At 43.5% G+C, this 19,167-nt stretch overlaps 1 protein-coding gene across 3 annotated transcripts in view; it reads left to right on the top strand.

Moving 5' to 3' along the window:
• The window catches only part of SLC4A4 (solute carrier family 4 member 4), a 175,386-nt gene that overhangs the window by 35,988 nt on the left and 120,231 nt on the right, over positions 1–19,167 (top strand). For all 3 annotated transcript variants that reach the window (XM_032224275.1, XM_032224276.1, XM_032224274.1), the window contains exon 2: positions 8,304–8,377. In XM_032224275.1, coding sequence (XP_032080166.1) covers positions 8,305–8,377 — 73 coding nt within the window. In that variant the 5' untranslated portion in view covers position 8,304. The remainder of the gene's footprint in view (positions 1–8,303; positions 8,378–19,167) is intronic.

Below are 19,167 nucleotides of genomic sequence, written 5' to 3'. Positions count from 1 at the left end.
TTGTAGGTTGTGTGTCTTTTGAGTCCCAAGCTTGGTTGAGCATTGCTTCTTCCCAGGTGCCCTGTGGTGAGTTTCTGTAGAAGGCTAACCCTACCTTTGCTACGTAGAGTAGGCTGGCTAAGTCTTTTTAATGGCCCATTGACAAAGGTGGGGTGAGTCTGCTTCCTGCCTAAAAGCATATTTCTCCATTTCTGATCCAGGGAAATATAATATTTTGCCTTTTTAATATTTCCCGGGATCGTTCGTTTTTCTAGGAGAGGGGTGGTTTTTTTAAACTTTCTACAGTTATACGGTCAGCCAGATGTGCAGACTGGATTTGGCACTTTTGGTCCGCCAATCCAAGTCCCTTCTCAAGAACCTGGGATAGGCAGATGTTGATGTTGGATGGTATTAAAGGTATTGTCCCAGAGAGTGTAAGCTGTTCTGAGCAAAACTGCCCTTTGCAATTAACTGATAGTGAATTGGTCAATGCCAGTGATGTTCCAGTTGTTTATGAGATCCCACCTAAGGCACCTGTTATAATTTCTTCTCTTTTGCCACAGTAGTTCTGTTTCTGCTTCCAGGTCTTTATATTTTGTTATCTTTTCCAGTTCTTTCTCTTCCATTTTACTGTTTTCACGTACTGGCATCTTTATGATTGTTGTTATTATTATTTCAACAGTGGAATGCCTTACATGTTTTGATCAAAGTAGCTAGCAAGAGGTCACTCGGAGTTCAGCTGGATCACAATAAATTTTTATTTTAAAACCAACGTTATCTTTGGATCAGTTTACAAAACAATAATAAATAAATTTTGGGAGGCCTTCGCGTTGCTGAGGTTTAATATCTTAAACTTTTATTTATAACTATTATTATAATATACTCATATATTATGAGTATGTATATTATAATGTACTCGTGTGTTATATACTCATAACTATTGCAACTCTTGCAAAACCTCCCAGTGCTAAAAGGCATTGTAAAAAAGGGAAGTGGTGAATTTGAGAGATCCCCATTTTCCTCTATTGTAAGTTTACTGAGACATTTGTAATGAGCTATTAACACCTCTTAGCTCTATTGTAAGTTTCACTAAGGCATTCTTAATGGGTTATTAACACCTCTTAGTGGTCCCCAGTTTTCATGCTGAATAGAACAGTTCTTATGCACAACTTATTCTAGCAGATAAAAGATCTCAAAATAATTTGTGCAGCTTGTAAAACTTTTTCCCCTGTTGACAGTAAAATAGAACGAGCACGATAAGAGGCCTTTTTATTATGTGTATGCTAGATTGTATTTTATATTGTATCCCTTTTTTTTTATACAATCTGGGGCTATGACCTGTAATAAAGTAAAATAAAAGTAGATAATTCATGAAAACAAAGTGGCGTTGCTTTAACTAAAGTGAAATAAATCAAAATGAAAATGCAGACTGAGGAAATAACTGGATAATTCCCACTGAATACAATTAACAGTAAAGGTAAAGGTTCCCCTCGCACATATGTGCTAGTCGTTCCCGACTCTAGGGGGCGGTGCTCATTTCCGTTTCAAAGCCCAAGAGCCAGCGTTGTCCAAAGACGTCTCCGTGGTCATGTGGCCGGCATGACTAAACGCTGAAGGCGCACAGAACCCTGTTACCTTCCCACCAAAGGTGGTCCCTATTTTTCTACTTGCATTCTTTCGAACTGCTCAGTTGCCAGAATCTGGGACAAGTCACGGGAACTCACTCGGTTACGCGGTGCTAGGGATTCGAACCGCCGAACTGCTGACCTTCCTGATTGACAAGCTCAGCATTTTAGCCACTGAACCACCGTGTCCCTAACAGCTTAATAGTTGCCTGTTAATATTTGGAAAGGTTAGGGTTCTTTGCAAGACCCAACTGATTTATGTTTTAAACTTTTAAAAAGTGGGAGTCGTACCGTTAGAAAACTTTTGACATCACTACTAGTTTCAAAAGCCGCACACAGATACACTATATTGCCAAAAGTATTCACTCCCCCATCCAAATAATCAGAATCAGGTGCTCCAATCACTTCCATGGCCACAGGTGTATAAACTCAAGTACCTAGGCATGCAGACTGTTTTTACAAACATTTGTGAAAGGATGGGTCGCTCTCGGGAGCTCAGTGAATCCCAGCGTGGAACTGTGATAGGATGCCACCTGTGCAACAAATCCAGTTGTGAAATTTCTTCACTCCTAAATATTCCAAAGTCAGCTGTATTATAAGAATGTGGGAGTGTTTGGGAATGACAGCAACTCAGCCATGAAGTGGTAGGCCACGTAAACTCGTCCAACATCAGTGCGTGACCTCACAAATGCGCTTCTGGAAGAATGGTCAAAAATCCCCATAAACACACTCCCGAACCTTGTGGGCAGCCTTCCCAGAAGAGTTGAAGCTGTTATAGCTGCAAAGGGTGGACTGACGTCATATTGAACCCTATGGATTAGCAATAGCAATAGCAATAGCAGTTCGACTTATATACCGCTTCATAGGGCTTTCAGCCCTCTCTAAGCGGTTTACAGAGTCAGCATATCGCCCCCCACAGTCTGGGTCCTCATTTCACCCACCTCGGAAGGATGGAAGGCTGAGTCAACCTTGAGCCGGTGAGATTAGAACCGCCGAACTGCAGATAACAGTCAGATGAAGTGGCCTGCAGTACTGCAACCTAACCACTGCGCCACCTCGGCTCTTCCGGATTAGGAATGGAATGTCACTTACAGCAAGTTCGTATCCGAGTAAAGGCAGGGGAGTGAATACTTTTGGCAATATAGTGTACACACACATGGAACTGAGTAAAAACTAATTCTTCAGATGCTTCCTCATTAATTTTTCTTTTTTATGAATGATCTTGTGGGAGAAAGAGATTCTTTTTCTTCATGATCATACATCAGTGGGGCGGGGAGGGGTGAGAAAGGAAATGACTTGATGATGAATAATTTTTCCAGTGAAACTTACTATCACGGTGATTTGTGTTAGCAGCGCATTTGATTGGTATTAAAAGTTTAAATGAGAATATATATATATATATATATATATTCTACCCTTACTGGGATTTGAACTAGGTATGGCTAGCTGATGAGAGCTAAATCGCTTGAAATAGATCTATACTAGTCTCCCTTTATTTATTTATCAGCACAAATACAACAAATGTAACAAAAAGGCAACAGTAAAAATATTGGGTTTCTGCCTGGATGGTCTCTTGTGACGAGCCGAAGGACAGAGAATGGAAGTAGTGATCTTCCTCCCATATTTGGGCATGCCGGGGGTTGTAAAAATCTAATATATATATATATATATATATATATATATATATATATATATATATATATATATATATATATATATATATATATATATATATTCAAGGCTGTGATGGAAGGACAGAGAATGGAAGTAGTGATCTTCCTCCCATATTTGGGCATGCCGGGGGTTGTAAAAATCTTATATATATATATATATATATATATATATATATATATATATATATATATATATATATATATATATATATATATATATATATATATATATATATATTCAAGGCTGTGATGAATTGTTTGGCCGAAAGATGGCAGCACTCTGTCTATTTAAGCTGTTTTTTTGTTCTCTAGAGAAATTGTTCTGTTTTTGTAAGGCTTTTTTTTTGGGGGGGGGGAAACGGGGGACAATTTGCTTTTAAACTCTGCTGGGTTTGCTTCACACCAATCAAAGAAAATATTAGTTTCCTTCAGTGTTTGCAGGAGTCTTAATTAAGTGCAAATTGTTGTTCTCGTATTCTGCAGAACCCACGTTTTAGCTTTTAGCTCGCGAGAATTTCTATGCCTTTAGAACAGCAATCACCAACTGGTGGTCCGTGAGAAAATTTTGGTGGTCCGCAGAAAAATTAGTTGCATTTTTTTATTGCACTAAACCAGGGGTCCTCAAAATACACCCCCTGGGCCGGATATGAACACTTGTATTGCTGTAGAGAGTCTCCCCCTCGGCAAGCAAAGTCAGTGGAGAAGGCAGATTCACTTAACAGCCACTGAGAATCAGATAACAGCAGGCAGCTATCTGCAAGTTCCCCCCACCAATACATTCACTCTAAGATCGCCATTGACTGTAAAGTTAGTAACACAGTTATTAAGTGAATCGGCTGTCCCTTCCCCATTGAATTTGCTAATCAGAAGGTCAAGATCAAGATCACGTCAAGTGTTAATACCACTTTATAATGCCTTGATAAGGCCACACTTGGAATCCTGCATCCAGTTTTGGTCACCAGGATGTAGAAAAGATGTTGAGACTCCAGAAAGAGTGCAGAGAAGAGCGACAAAGAGGATTAGGGGACTGCAGGCTAAAACATATGAAGAACGGTTGCAGGAACTGGGTATGTCTAGTTTTATGAAAAGAAGGACCAAGGGAGACATGATAGCAGTCTCCCAATATTTGAGGAGTTGCCACAAAGAAGAGGGAGTCAAGCTATTCTCCAAAGCACCTGAAGGCAGGACAAGAAGCAATGGGTGGAAACTAATCAAGGAGAGAAGCAACTTAGAACTAAGGAGAAATTTCCTGACAGTTAGAATAATTAACCAGTGGAACAACTTGCCTCCAGAAGTTGTGAAGGCTCCAACACTGGAAGTTTTTAAGAAGATGTTGGATAACCATTTGTCTGAAGTGGTGTAGGGTTTCCTGCCTAAGCATGGGGTTGGACTAGAAGACCTCCAAGGTCCCTTCCAACTCTGTTATTCTATTCTATTCTATTCTATTCTATTCTATTCTATTCTAACCATTTGTCTGGTGGTGTAGGGTTTCCTGCCTAAGCAGGGGGTTGGACTAGAAGACCTCTAAGGTCCCTTCCAACTCTGTTATTCTATTCTATGGTTGCAAAAGGCGGATCACATAACCACCATAAACATAAGTCAGTTGCCAAGTGTCCGAATTTTGATCACGTGACCTATGGGGATGCTGCAACCACCTTAAACTGTGGAAAGTGATCGTAACTCACTTTTTTCAGTGTTGAACTTTATAACTTTAAACCTGCCACTTAATGAACCGCTGTAAGTCGAGGGCCTGCTGCATGCCTGCCCTTCTTCCCTTATTTATTACTGTGAGTTGAAAAGAAGCAATGAGATACGTATACTTGAGAGGTACGGAAGAGGAAAGGGGAGACAGGAAGGACTGTATAAAATATTGATATAGGCTACGTGTTGGTGTGTGTGCCTAATCCTCAAATGTCAGATTTCCTTAAAAGCGACATGTGATACGCAGTGTTGTCTTGCCACAAAAGTGTCCTTTGCTGGTGTTAAGAGCCTGGTTGCGTTCATTCAGACTTTTATTTTGTTTTATTTATTTTGTCAACCATGTATAAGATAACAAATATAAGTATAAACAGGATTATGAATACATGGAATAGATACGAATAAGGGGGGGACAGTAGGACAGGGACGGTAGGCCCGTTGGTGGGCTTATGCATGCCCCTTACAGACCTCTTAGGAATGGGGTGAGGTTGGGGGTGAGGGTGGGAGGGAGTGGAGTTTACTAAGTTGGAGGAGGGGTGTTGGATGATTGTACATGTATATTGGTATTTTTTCTTTTTTATGTATATTGAAATGGAATTTTAAATACCATCAACACAAAAGGGAGTTTGCTCAGAAGTTGAAACATACCAAGTGAATTAGAGGAAGAGTGGGAAGCAGAGGAGAGAAGAAAGATAGGAAGAGAGGGATAGGAGAGAGGGTGAAGGGGGAAGATGAGGTGTATAAGGAGGAGTGGTAAGGGGAGAGAGGAGAAGGAGAAAGGAAGGGGAAGTAGAGTAGAAAATGATGGAGGGAAGAAAGGATGTAGAAGAGTGGGAAGCAGAGGAGAGAAGAAAGATAGGAAGAGAGGGACAGGAGAGAGGGTGAAGGGGGAAGATGAGGTGTATGAGGAGGAGTGGTAAGGGGAGAGAGGAGAAGGAGAAAGGAAGGGGAAGTAGAGTAAAAAATGATGGAGGGAAGAAAGGATGTAGAAGAGTCGGAAGTAGAGGAGAGAAGAAGATAGGAAGAGGGATAGGAGAGAGGGTGAGGGGGGTTAGATGAGGTGTATAAGGAGGAGTGGTAAGGGAAGAGAGGAGAAGGAGAAAGGAAGGGGAAGTAGAGTAGAAAAGGATGATGGAGGGAAGACAGGATGTAGAAAGGGGGAGGAGAGAGGGGGAGGAAAGTGTCGGATAAGGTATAAATATGGTGTATGGAGAGCAGAAGAGCCAATAACTGGGTTTTTCTTTTTCGTTTGGTAATTGATGGTAAGACGAATTGATGTAATTAATAATACAACATGATATTGACTGTGTAATAGTATACATGTGAGATTATATGCTATGAAAATGGAAAAATTAAAACTTTCTATGTGGATAGAAAAAAAAATTTTAATTAAAAAATGTAAAAAAATAATAAAAAAATTAAAAAATTTAAATTAAGGAATGGGGTGAGGTCCACGGTAGACAGTCTCAGATTAAATTTTGGAGGGTTGGGTTGGGGATGAAACCACAGAGTCGGGTAGAACATTCCAGGCGTTGACCGCTCTGTTGCTGAAGTCGCATTTTCTGCAATCGAGTTTTGGAGCGGTTTACCTTGAGTTTGTATCGATTGTGTCCTCGTGTATTGTTGCAACTGAAGCTGAAGTAGCCATTGACAGGTAGGACAATGTAGCAGACAATTTTGTGTCCTAGGCTCAGTTCAGACCAAAGGTGGCTTATTTTTAGGTTGTCCAAGCCCAAAATTTCGAGCCTGGGGGCGCAAGGGATTCTGTTGTGAGCAGAGGAGGGGAGGACTCTTCCCGTGAAATACCTCTGGACTCGCTCCGTTGCGTTAATGTCTGATAAGGCAGTGTGGGTTCCAGACAGATGAGCTGTATTCGAGGATTGGTCTGGCAAAGGTTTTGCATGCCCTAGTTTGCAGTACGATGTTACCGGAGAAGAAGCTTCACAAGATTAGGTGAACAACTCTTAATGCCTTTTTGGCAACGCCGTTATGGTGAGCTCTGGGGCTTAGTTCGTTTGAGATGAGGACTCCAAGGTCCTTGACAGGGTGAGGATCCTTCCACGAGGTCCTATCCGCCCAGCTTGTGTTTGGTGTTCTGGTGTTGAAAGAAATGTCCTTTTGGGTTCAGCTCCAAGTGGGGGAAAAGACACTGGAGACATGGAGGCTGCTTGGAAAGATGGTTTATTGTTGGACAGGGCCACATGGGTTGAGCCCTGAACAGAAAAGGTGATCACACGCTTCAATGTTGGTGGAGAAGAAGAGAGAAGGGCTGAGGGAGGGGCTTGCTAGGCTTTTTATAACCTGTTCAGTCCCACCTCTCTGTTTCCTGTTCCTGTGTAAGAAATGTATTCTGACTGGTTGTCAGACTCCCATGGTGCCATGCAGGGGGCTACTCTCTAGGCTGTGATGAGTTCTCAGTTGCCTTGTGGTCAGTTGAGTAATATCCCTTCCCCCTACAGCTGCAGTGAGGAGAAGTCTTTATTATGTAAAGTGGGCTAGCCTGGCCAGTCTTAATGGCCCATTAGCTGGGGATGGGCAGAAAGCTATAGGCAACTATTCTGTCTTTTGAAACATGTTTCTTTCTTTTCACATCCAGAGAAATATTCTGCCTTTTCAATATTTCCTAGGATATTTCATTTTTCTGGGAGAGGGCTGGGTGATAACTTCCCACACTGGTTTTCATTTCTATTTTGCCAATGTGTAAGGCAGAGCATTTGTTGGTTGAGATTTGGAGTTGACCATTCTGACACGTAGCCGAGGTCTCTTTGTAGGCCAAGCAGCATTGTTGGTGGTACTGAATAATTTCACATCATCGGGCGAGCATGGACCTTCTGTTCTGCTCACGATCTTTAGCAGATAGTCTTCTCCTCTGCAGGGAGCCCTTGTTGCAAACACCACTCGTGCCTTCTGTGCGTCTGCCTTTCTTGCTCCTCTCTCTCCCCAGTGGCTTTCTTTCTTTTTTTAAATTGGAGGAAAGAAAGAGAAACCCTACTCCGCTTTGATTCCTGCTCCCTGCTCTCTCTCTCTCTCTCTCTCCCTCCCTCACCCACCATCAGTTTTGCAACCTGCTCAGAAGGTTCGGAGCTGAGCCGGTGGTGAGCTGGCCCAGAAGAGCATCCTCGTAAAAAAAAAAAAAAGAGCGAGGAAAAAGTCGGAACGAAGGTGTGGCATTGTCAGAAGGAAACGAGATTCTGCTCTCTCTTCTTCGTTAACATGAGCAACAGCTGAGAGTTAATCTCCGGAGGAGTTGGTCCGGTTCAGGCAGCTGTCTCTCCAGGAGTTAGAAGCTCTCTCCACGCTACTCATTCTTTGTCTTCTGCCATTGCAGGATGGAGGATGAAGCTGTACTGGACAGAGGGGCATCCTTCGTTAAGCACGTCTGCGATGACGAGGAAGTAGAAGGTAAGAGTCTGTCTTCTCTTGGGAGCATTAAGGTGAATGCTGAATGTTTATTTCATTTATATGCCGCCCTTTTCCCCCCCGAAGGGGGACTCAGGGCGGCTCACAACTCAAACCAGGGAAGGGGGATACAGACAAATTAACAACAACACAAAACAATACATGATTTAAAAACACGCAACAATCATACCATTCGAGATAGGGGCAACGGTTCTTTAGTCCCAGGCCTGTCGGAACAGCCAGGTTTTAAGGGCTTTGCGGAAGACCTGGAGGGTGGTGAGGGTGCGAATCTTCGTTCCAGAGGGTCGGAGCAGCCACAGAGAAGGCTCTCCTCCGGGTAGTTGCCAGTCGACACTGGCCGGCGGATGGAATTCGGAGGAGGCCTAGTCTGTGGGATCTAATCGGTCTGGTGGAGGTAATTGGCAGCTGTTTCCTTCCCAAAAGGCCTTTTCCAGGGCTCAGGAGTGTGAATGTGAAACATTCTACAAGTGGGGTTTGTATAAACATTAGCCTAGAACCGTGATGGCAACCCTATGACATGCGTGGCCCAGGTGGCACACGGAGCCATATTTGCTGGCACGCCAACCATCAGCTCCGGCACTCATGCACGCACCGGACAGCTGATTTTTCCATTCTGGAGGGCCGGGGGAGGCAGTTTTTGCCTTCCCCAGGTTCCGTCTCCAGAGGCTGGGGAGGGTGAAAAACAGCCTCAACGAGCCAACCGGAAGTTCGCTCCCGAACTTAAAAGATCCTGGGCGAAGAAAAAGGGGCAGAGATGCTGAGAGTGCCTGGGTTTTATGCCCCCTCTGGGCTTTTGAATTTGAGCATGTATTCTGATTGGTTTTCAGATTCCCATGGAGCCATGCAGGGGGTAACTTTTTAGGGTGTTTTTTGAGTCCCAAGTTTGGTTGAAGCTAGCTGGGCGATGATGTAATGAGAGAGCTTTGGGCAATTCCTACTATGGCTCTGCCTGAAGGAGGTAAATCTTTGTTATGTAGAGTAGACTGGCCCAGGCCTTATTAATGGCCCATTGACAAAGATGGTGGGGGTTGGGGGCTGAATTTCTGCCTCCCCTTCAGGGGAAATATTCTGCCCTTTTAATATTTCCTAAAATACCGTATTTTTCGGACTATAAGACACACCAGAACATAAGATGCACCATGATTTTGAAGAGGTAATTTTTTTTAAAAAGTGTTTGCACTCTGCAGGCCTCCCAAACCCTCTGCACACCTCATTTTTTTTTTAAAAAAAAGGGGCATGCAGAGCTTTGGGAGGCTTGTAGGGGGCTCCTGGGGGTTGGGGGGGAAACGAGCAAAAATGGCCTCTTTTTTGCTCATTTCTGCCTTCCCCAGCCCCCAGGAGCACTTTGAAAACCTCCCAAACTCTCTGCATGTCCATTTTTGCAAAGGGGGCAGAGTTTCGGTAGGCCAAAAAATGCTGTATTCAGTGTATAAGACGCACCCAGATTTTCACCCTTTTTTGGGGGGGTGGAAGGTGCGTCTTATACACTAAACACTACGGTACCTCATTTTCCTAGGAGATAACTTCCTACAGTTCATTAAACCATTGCCTTGTTAGTTTTCATTCTTCGGAACTCATGCTCACTCTGATAATGGAATAAAACATCCAGAGAGATACCATAGGTCCTTTTGCCCCTGTTAGTTCCTTGCACAGGGCGTTGAGGAGGAATAGTGTTTTTTTTTCATTTGCTTCCTGGCAAATTCCTTTCTCGATAGGAAAAATGGTGCTACATTCCTAACGTGGTGGAGTTTTGGATGTGTATCACCAGATAACCCAATTTGGCAAGGAATTGAAAAGATTTGAAGGCCCTACCTTTTATCCTTTTTTTGATAAGGTTTTAGGCAGTTTTGTAATATGGCTTTATAGAGAATGAAGGGCTCCAGATTTATAAAGAGTGCAGAGGAGAGCCACAAAGAGGATTAGGGGACTGGAGGCTAAAACATAGGAAGAACGGTTGCAGGAACTGGGTGTGTCCAGTATAATGAAAAGAAGGACTAGGGGAGACATGATAGCAATCTTCCAATATCTCAGGGGTTGCCACAAAGAAGAGGGAGTCAAACTATTCTCCAAGGCACCTGAGGGTAGAACAAGAAGCAATGGGTGGAAACTAATCAAGGAGAGAAGCAACTTAGAAGTAAGGAGAAAAAATTAATCAGTGGAACAGCTTGCCTCCAGAAGTTGTGAATGCGCCAACACTGGAAGTTTTTAAGGTTGGATATCCATTTGTCTGAAGTAGTGTAGGGTTTCCTGCCTAAGCAGGGGGTTGGACTAGAAGACCTTCAAGGTCCTTTCCAACTCTGTTATTCTATTCTTTTCTATTTCACAAACTGGTTGCCGGAATTTGAAAAGGAAACCAGAAAGGTTAGCAATAGCAATAGCAATAGCAGTTAGACTTATATACCGCTTCATAGGGCTTTCAGCCCTCTCTAAGCGGTTTACAGAGTCAGCATATCGCCCCCACAGTCTGGGTCCTCATTTCACCCACCTCGGAAGGATGGAAGGCTGAGTCAACCTTGAGCCGGTGAGATTTGAACCGCTGAACTGCAGATAGCAGTCAGCTGAAGGTGGCCTGCAGTACTGCACCCTAACCACTGCGCCACCTCGGCTCATGTTTTTTTTTAAAATCCCTTTAACAAGAAGGAGAGGGAGGCAGTGGCTCAGTGGCTAAGATGCTCAGCTTGTCGATCAGAAAGGTCGCCAGTTTGAATCCCTAGTGCTGTGCAATGGAGAGAGCTCCCGGTACTTGTCCCAGCTTCTGCCAACCTAGCAGTTCGAAAGCACGTAAAAATGCGAGTAGAAAAATAGGAACCACCTTTGGTGGGAAGGGAACAGCGTTCCGTGCGCCTTCGGCGTTTAGTCATGCCGGCCACATGACCATGGAGAAGTCTTCGGACAGCGCTGGCTCTTTGGCTTTGAAACGGAGATGAGCACTGCCCCCTAGAGTCAGGAACGACTAGGATATATGTGCCAGGGGAACCTTTACCTTTTTAACAAGAAGGATCGATGCTGAATAGCTGCTGAGATTGATCCAAAGGGTTAATTAGAATGCTTTGTTAGGCTGCCAAGTAGATTACGGTGACTTCCAGTAATGAGAAGCTAAATGAACCACAAATCACTTGTAATTTTTAATGGGTGGTGCATTCATCAGATCCAAAGCTTTGAGGCTCTTATCTTTATCCTTTTCTCTCTCTCTCTCAGGAACTGCATTCTTTCCAGGTACAGTTGAAAATGCTGGATTTAATTTGTACAGCTTTCTGTGGCTGGAGCACAAGCAGATTGTCTTAACAATGCTTGTTTCTTACCTTCTTTATGATAATAAGATAAGAGTTTCTGGAGAAGTTTAATTTGAGAGAGAGACAGAGAGAGGGAGGGAGGGAGAGAGAGAATAATTGATCTGCTGACTTTCAAAACATACTTTTTCAAGAGCAGTTTAACAAACGTTTAAAAGATCAAAATTGAACAGTGGCTAAGACGAAAACCTATAATAACCACGATTTCTTTTCATTGTGGAAATACAAAGCAGAGAGAAATATTGCCAACATCCTGGGGCCCTGCACTTTAAACCATTTCCAGTTCAATCCTACGCAACCATCGGAACCACAATGTTAAGAATATTGTGGTCCTCTTTTCTATTTCCTTCCTTCTCTCTCTCTCTCTCTCTCTCTCTCTCTCTCTCTCTCTCTCTCTCTCTCTTTCTCCCTCCCTCCCTCCCTCCCTCCCTCCCTCTCTCTGCTGTTTTTCTTCTCTGAATTTCTTATTCCTGCATTTGCCGATGGAGATTCTCAGTCAACCAATCATGGCTGTCCCAGAGGTGCTTTTTTTCAACAGGCAACAGGACTTTCTTGTTTTTCTTTGAAGATGTTTTGTTTCTCCTCCAAGGAGCTTCTTCAGCTCTGACTGGATGGTGGGGAGATGGAAGGATTGATACTCCTTGCAGACCGCTGGTCATTTGCATCCTTTTAGAGGGTCGTTGAGGCCACTTGGAGGTTTATCTCTGTCCTCAGGGTGACCTGAGTGGTGCAAATGGGTGTGGAACTGTTAAAAGGAGTGCGTTGTAGACTGGAGATAGATGATGTTGTATCCCTCCCTCTCCGTTGCAGGAGGACTGTTCAAATTTGACACAGATAACCTCTTTGAACCCTTCTTTCAAACCAACAATCTCCTCTGTCCAAAATGTGGACTTTGCTTTCTTCAAAAGAGTTGTCTTGTAAATGCAGATGGACGGCTGAATCTATTCCTCATGGGATTACACAGGTTGGGCCTCCTCGGGTGCCGTCGACCGGACAATGTCGGTTGGCGATTCCCCGAGGGAGGGCCTTCTCTATAGCTGCACCGGCCTTGTGGAACGAGCGTCCTGCTGAGATCCGGACCCTCACCACCCTCCCGGCCTTCCGTAAAGTGACTAAGACCTGGCTGTTCCGGCAGGCCTGGGGCTGTTGAGTATACCAGCCCCATTTGATGAAATGGATGGCTATGTTGATTTTAATTTTGTAATTTTAAATGTTTTATTTGCTGTTTTTATTTGCTGTGAGCCGCCCAGAGTCCCTAGGGAGTGGGCGGCATACAAATACCATTAAAGTTTGAAAGTTTGAAAGTTTGTTCTCCTATGTCAACCACTTCATCAATGTATGGCACAACGTAGGAGAACAAACTCCTCAGGACAAGATTCAAAAGTCCATCTGCTTCTGAAAGACAAAGGTCATTCTTTTGAATTGTGGTCGACTACCCATATAATAGGGACGCCATGGCTCAGTGGCTAAGACACTGAGCTTGTCTATCGAAAGGTCGGTAGTTCTGTGGTTCGAATCTCTAGTGCTGCGTAATGTAGTGAGCTCCTGTTACCTATCCCAGTTTCTGCCAACCTAGCAGTTCGAAAGTAGAAAAATAAGAATAAGTTAAAATAAGTTTTAAAGTGGCCAAGATTGGAAACCTTTGTCTTAGATCAATAGATGGTTGTCTGCAACAGTTTAAGAGGCTGTTGATTTTCCTTTCCTTTCCTTTCCTCCTTTCCTTTCCTTTCCTTTCATTTTCTCCTTTCCTTTCCTTTCCTTTCCTTCTTTCCTTTCCTTCTTTCCTTCTTTCCTTTCCTTTCCTTCTTTCCTTTCCTTCCCTTCCCTTTCCTTTCCTTCTTTCCTTTCCTTTCCTTTCCTTCTTTCCTTTCCTTTCCTTTCCTTCTTTCCTTTCCTTTCCTTCTTTCCTTCCTTTCCTTTCCTTTCCTTTCCTTTCCTTTCCTTCTTTCCTTTCCTTTCCTTCTTTCCTTTCCTTTCCTTTCCTTCTTTCCTTTCCTTCTTTCCTTTCCTTTCCTTTCCTTCTTTCCTTTCCTTTCCTTTCCTTCTTTCCTTTCCTTTCCTTTCCTTTCCTTTCCTTCTTTCCTTCCCTTTCCTTTCCTTCCCTTCCCTCCCTCCCTCCCTCCCTTCCTTCTTTCTCTTTCTTTCTCTGCTTCTTTTTAGCTAGAGGGCTGTCTAACTCCTTCCTGGAACCTTTTTGCAATTTGAGGTTCTTCTATTGCAACATTCTTGGCTGTGGTTTGTAGCTGGAACAACTTAATCCCAAAGTTTTTTCAGCCAGCCATTGTCTCTATCCCAACTAGGAGGAAGCAACCTGCTGCTTGTTAGATCTCCAGCCAGTCCATTAAAGCAACAGTTCCCCTTTAAATTATACTCTTTCTGGTTTTCCGAAAGTTATATCAGGAGAGAAGTTAAGGAGGGGAAAGTCTCCTTCCTGATGGTTTGTATACAAGTCGGTAACACCGTTGGTACCAATGCTATGCAGGGCAAGCCACTGCATAGAAAAAGAAAGCAAATCCCACTCCTTACTAGCATTGATGATGTTACCTAGTTGGGTAATGAAATGTCAACAAGGAAAGAGCATATGAAAAGCTCTTTTTTCCCCCCTAAGCCAATCCCCTTGTTACTTTCCTCATTTTTGCAACTTCAGATTGATAAACCTGTGGGTCAAAGGCCTCTATTTCTCAGTGGCAAAACTGCTGTGAGAAATGCCTTTATGCATTAATTGGACTGACATATATAAATAGTAATGTATAAAATATTTCTAAGCTGAGGACTACCTGTAATGCAGTTGAGTTTTTCTGCAAGGACAAATCCCCTTTTATTTTGATGTACTTTAACTTTGCAAAAGGCCTTTACATTTGATTCATTTGTATGGTATCTGCAGATCCTTCATTATAGTCCTTGAGGTAAATGGTGAAGATAAAATTCGTTTTAACTTTTTTTCCCCTTAAATAAGTTCCGTGATTATTAATTCTACTGGACTCTTAAGTTGTTTTATTGGCACTTAAATTGTAAATTAATTAGTAGTGTGGCTTATCTGGTTTTAAACGAGACTAGGAATTGATTAACACTCCTATTTTTATAGTTATAATTGGTTTTAAGTGAGACGATGTATTGATTAACACTCCTACTTTTATGGTTATAACTGCTTCATAATAGTTTAGATTTTTTAGAAATGTTAATAGGCAGACATAGATTAACAACGGGAATTATTTACGGGGGAAAACGTAGGTTGCAAATTTGTTTTTAAAAGCTATAAAAACATCTTTATAACTATTCTTCCCTAAAAGATATTTATGAAATATTTTTAAATAAAGTACAATGTTAGGAAAAAAAAAAGGAAAACTGGATAAAAGCAGCAGAAGTTTGAACATCGGTTAAATGTTGAAAATTGATGGTAGTGGGTTGGTACACAAAATACAGCATAGTCCCTTGAGGTGGGGACCCCACCACATTTAATAATAACCCCTACTTAAATCCTGTTTGTGGGATGCGGTGGCTCAGTGGCTAAGACTCTGAGCTTGTCAGTCAGAAAGGTTGGCAGTTTGGCGGTTCAAATCCATATAACGGAGTGAGCTCCCGTTACTTGTTATCAATCTTCTACTCTTTTTTCCAATATATTTTACACTGTTTCTGTTAAAGATTTCTACCGTGTATGGGTTCTGGGAAGTCAGGGGAGGGAAGGTTGGGGGGGGAGTTTGGGGGAGAGGGTGGGAAGTATATTAGGCTTGACGAGGGGTGTTAGATTTTAATGTAATATGATTACACATGTATACTGTCTTCTCTTATTTTTTCTTTAAAACTAGGATATGTTAAGTATATTGATATGGAAGCATAAATACCATTAACATAGAATGGAATTTGCTCAGAAGCGGAAATACACCAATGAGAGGAAGAGTGGGAAACAGAAGAGAGAAGAAAGATGGGAAGAGAGGGACAGGAGAGAGGGTAAGGGGGGAAGATGAGGAGGATAAGGAGGAGTGGAATGTAGAGAGAGGAGAAGGAGAAAGGAAGGGGAAGTAGAGTAGGAAAGGATGATGGAGGGAAGAAAGGAGGTAGGAGAGAGGTAGAAGAAAGATGTGTATGGAGAGCAGAAGAGCTAATAATGGGTTTTTATCTTTCTGGGCGTTGATGACAAGAGGAACTGATGTAATTACTACTTAATACAATAGGATACTGGCTATGTAATAGTATACATGTGATTGTATGTTACGAAAATGGAAAATAAAAAAGTATATATATATTAAAAAATGCAAGTAGAAAAATTGGGACCACCTTTGGTGGGAAGGTAACAGCGTTCCATGAGCCTTCGGCATTTAGTCATGCTGGCCACATGAACACGGCGACATCTTCGGACAGCGCTGGCTCTTTGGCTTTGAAACTGAGATGAGCACCGCCCCCTAGAGTTGGGAACGGCTAGCACATATATACCTATATCCTGTTTGAGGGGTCTTTGGTGCGCTCTGAGTTTCGTTGCTTTCTTGCAACCCTAAGCTACAAATATTCTTCTACTGTATGTATCTTGTTTCTTAGCCTAATGACTTGCTGAGCTGTATATCCCTTTGAAAATATTAGTTTGAGTGAAAGCATTCTGATGGCCCCACAAAGATAAAAAGCATTTGATAGCATAGAGAGGGCAAACTTGTTCTTAGGTTTATGGGAAATGCTTATTCAGATCAACATATTTCTAGTCTGCAATTCTCCACCCCTAAACCTCTGAGAAAGGAGTGGGTTACAACCAGGATGATTTAACCACATAAAAGGATTTCCATGTTTGCATACCTCATGAAATTAAGGAGACTTAGATTCACTTTTAAGTGAAGGAGATAGAAGATCAGATCATGAAGTAAATATCTGATTAGCCTCTTAAGATGTGTTGCTCATGATGGCGTAAACCGCACACCTTACTTTGTCAGCTTTAAAAACTTTTGTGGCACAGAACGGATCTCCGGCTGCTTCAAAAGTAGCATTGTTTTAACTTCACCCCTGCGTTCACAATAGCCATATTGTTGTGTGTGGAGTTATTAATCCGTTGTCCTAAATTCTAAAATAGCAGCTAGCAATAGCAGTTAGACTTATATACCGCTTCATAGGGCTTTCAGCCCTCTCTAAGCGGTTTACAGAGTCAGCATATCGCCCCCCACAGTCTGGGTCCTCATTTCACCCACCTCGGAAGGATGGAAGGCTGAGTCAACCTTGAGCCGGTGAGATTAGAACCGCTGAACTGCAGATAACAGTCAGCTGAAGTGGCCTCCAGGACTGCACCCTAACCACTGCGCCACCTCGGTTCTGGTCATTCTAGAGCAGTGATGGTTAACCCAAAGTGCACATGTGCATGAGAAGGCACGCACACATCCCCCAAACCCCCCAAAATGCAATGCGAGCATCCACGCGCATGCTCCTCCCCTCCCCACACCCTGTTTTGGCTTCCAAGCTGGTGCAGGAGGCTTTCCAGGCCTGAAACAAGGTGTGGGGGGCGCCCTCGTGCGGTGCCCCTGTGCCCCATTTTGGCTTCCAGGTAAGTGCAGGTGGCAGAAATAGAGTAGAAAGTTAGGGCGCACTGGTGGGGGGGGGGATACCTGTGGAGATTGGGGAAGGCACAAGTGGCCGAAATGGAGTAGGAAGGTAGGGTGCACTGGGGGGGGGACATGCGGAGATCAGGGAAGCCCCCCCATGTGCGCAGAGCCCCAAAGACCAGCTGGATGGTGGGAGGCACGCCCGTATACTCAGTGGAGCTGGGCTGAGGCAGTGGCTGGTGTGCCCGCAGAGAGGGCTGTGCGTGCCACCTGTGGCACGCGTGCCACAGATTCGCCATCATGGTTCTAGGGGGGGGGGAAAAGCCCAAAATGTGAAATGCTGATGATATATTCACATGGTCACTACCTTTGACATTGTAGCCACCTACAAAATGGTTTTTTTTTTTAAGTCTATGGGGCAACAAACAGCCTCTTTCGTGAGCCCCATCTTGTGAAGGTGACTAGCTCCTTAAAGGTGATGGCGCGGTTTCCCCCTCCCGTCCAGTCCTCTATCTCAATGACAATATGCGTTCCATGATTGTCCAAACCAACTCGGGCACTGCGTTCTAGACATTTGAAGAACATCTTGAGATGTTCTCCCAAGAGTTTTGAAATTAGAAAGACAGTGGGTGGAACTAACAGTGACAACTGTTGGCTCAAATTCCCCGTCTTTTCTCTAAACGTTTAGGCCAGTGTTTCTCAACCTTGGCAACTTGAAGATGTCCGGACTTCAACTCCCAGAATTCCCCAGCCAGCGAATGCTGGCTGGGGGAATTCTGGGAGTTGAAGTCCAGACATCTTCAAGTTGCCAAGGTTGAGAAACACTGGTTTAGGCATATCATTCATTGCCCATTAATTTCATCAAACTGCACCTACAGGTAGTCCTTGATTTATGACCCCAGTTGAACCAAAAACATCCATTCCTAAGAAAGGCAGTTAAGTTTTGTCCTGTTTTATGACCTTTTTTTTGCCACCATTGTTAAGCAAACCTCTGCTGTTGTTAAGTGAATCATGTGGTCGTTAAATGAATCTGGCCTCCTCCATTAACTTTGCTTGTCAGAAGCCAGCTGGGAAAGTTACAAATAGTGATCACGTGACCCCAGGACAGTGCAACTGGCATAAGTACATGCCAGTTGCCACGGGCCTGAATTTTGATCGTGTGGCCGATGCAGCAACAGATGTTAAAACTGGTCATAAGTCACTTTTTTCCAGTACTGTTGCAACTTCTAACGGTCACTAAATGAATAGTTGTAAATCAAGGACTACCTGTATACCATTGTTTTGTGGAGGCAGAGAAATCTTCCTAAACATTGTTGGGTTATTGGAAAAAAATCTGATTATTGTGTGGTTAATGAATGTCAGATCTGGTTTTGCTGCTCATCGGTTACATTTGGCACCTACATGTTAGATTAGATTAGATTAGATTAGATTGTTTATTTGTATGCCGCCCTTTTCCCTGGGGGGACTCAGGGCGGCTCACAATCCAAAGGAAGGGGGGGGGAAACAAACTTTTACATATAAGACAATACATAATTAAAACGCAACATTCATACCATTCGGGCGGGTTACAATCTTTAGCCCCAGGCCTGACGGGATAGCCAGATTCTAAGGGCTGTGCGGAAGGTCTGGAGGGTGGTGAGGGTACGAATCCCCACGGGGAGATCGTTCCATTGGGTCGGGGCTACCACCGAAAAGGCTCTCCTCTGCGTGGTGGCCAGTCGGCATTGGCCAGCGGATGGAACTCGGAGGAGGCCTAAACGATGAGATCTAATGGGTCGTGTGGAGGTGATCGGCAGTAGGCGGTCTCTCAAGTACCCAGATCCACTACCATGGAGGGCTTTATAGGTGGCAAGTAGCACCTTGAAGCATATCCGGAGATCGACAGGTAGCCAGTGCAGCTCGCGGAGGATAGGTGTTACATGGGTGAAGCGAGGTGCGCCCACAATCGCTCGCGCGGCCGCATTCT

This window comes from Thamnophis elegans, chromosome 9, assembly GCF_009769535.1.
Source record: "Thamnophis elegans isolate rThaEle1 chromosome 9, rThaEle1.pri, whole genome shotgun sequence".
NCBI lineage: Eukaryota > Metazoa > Chordata > Lepidosauria > Squamata > Colubridae > Thamnophis > Thamnophis elegans.
Note: the sequence above shows the minus strand (reverse complement) of the source record. Positions and strands in the feature narration are given on the sequence as shown.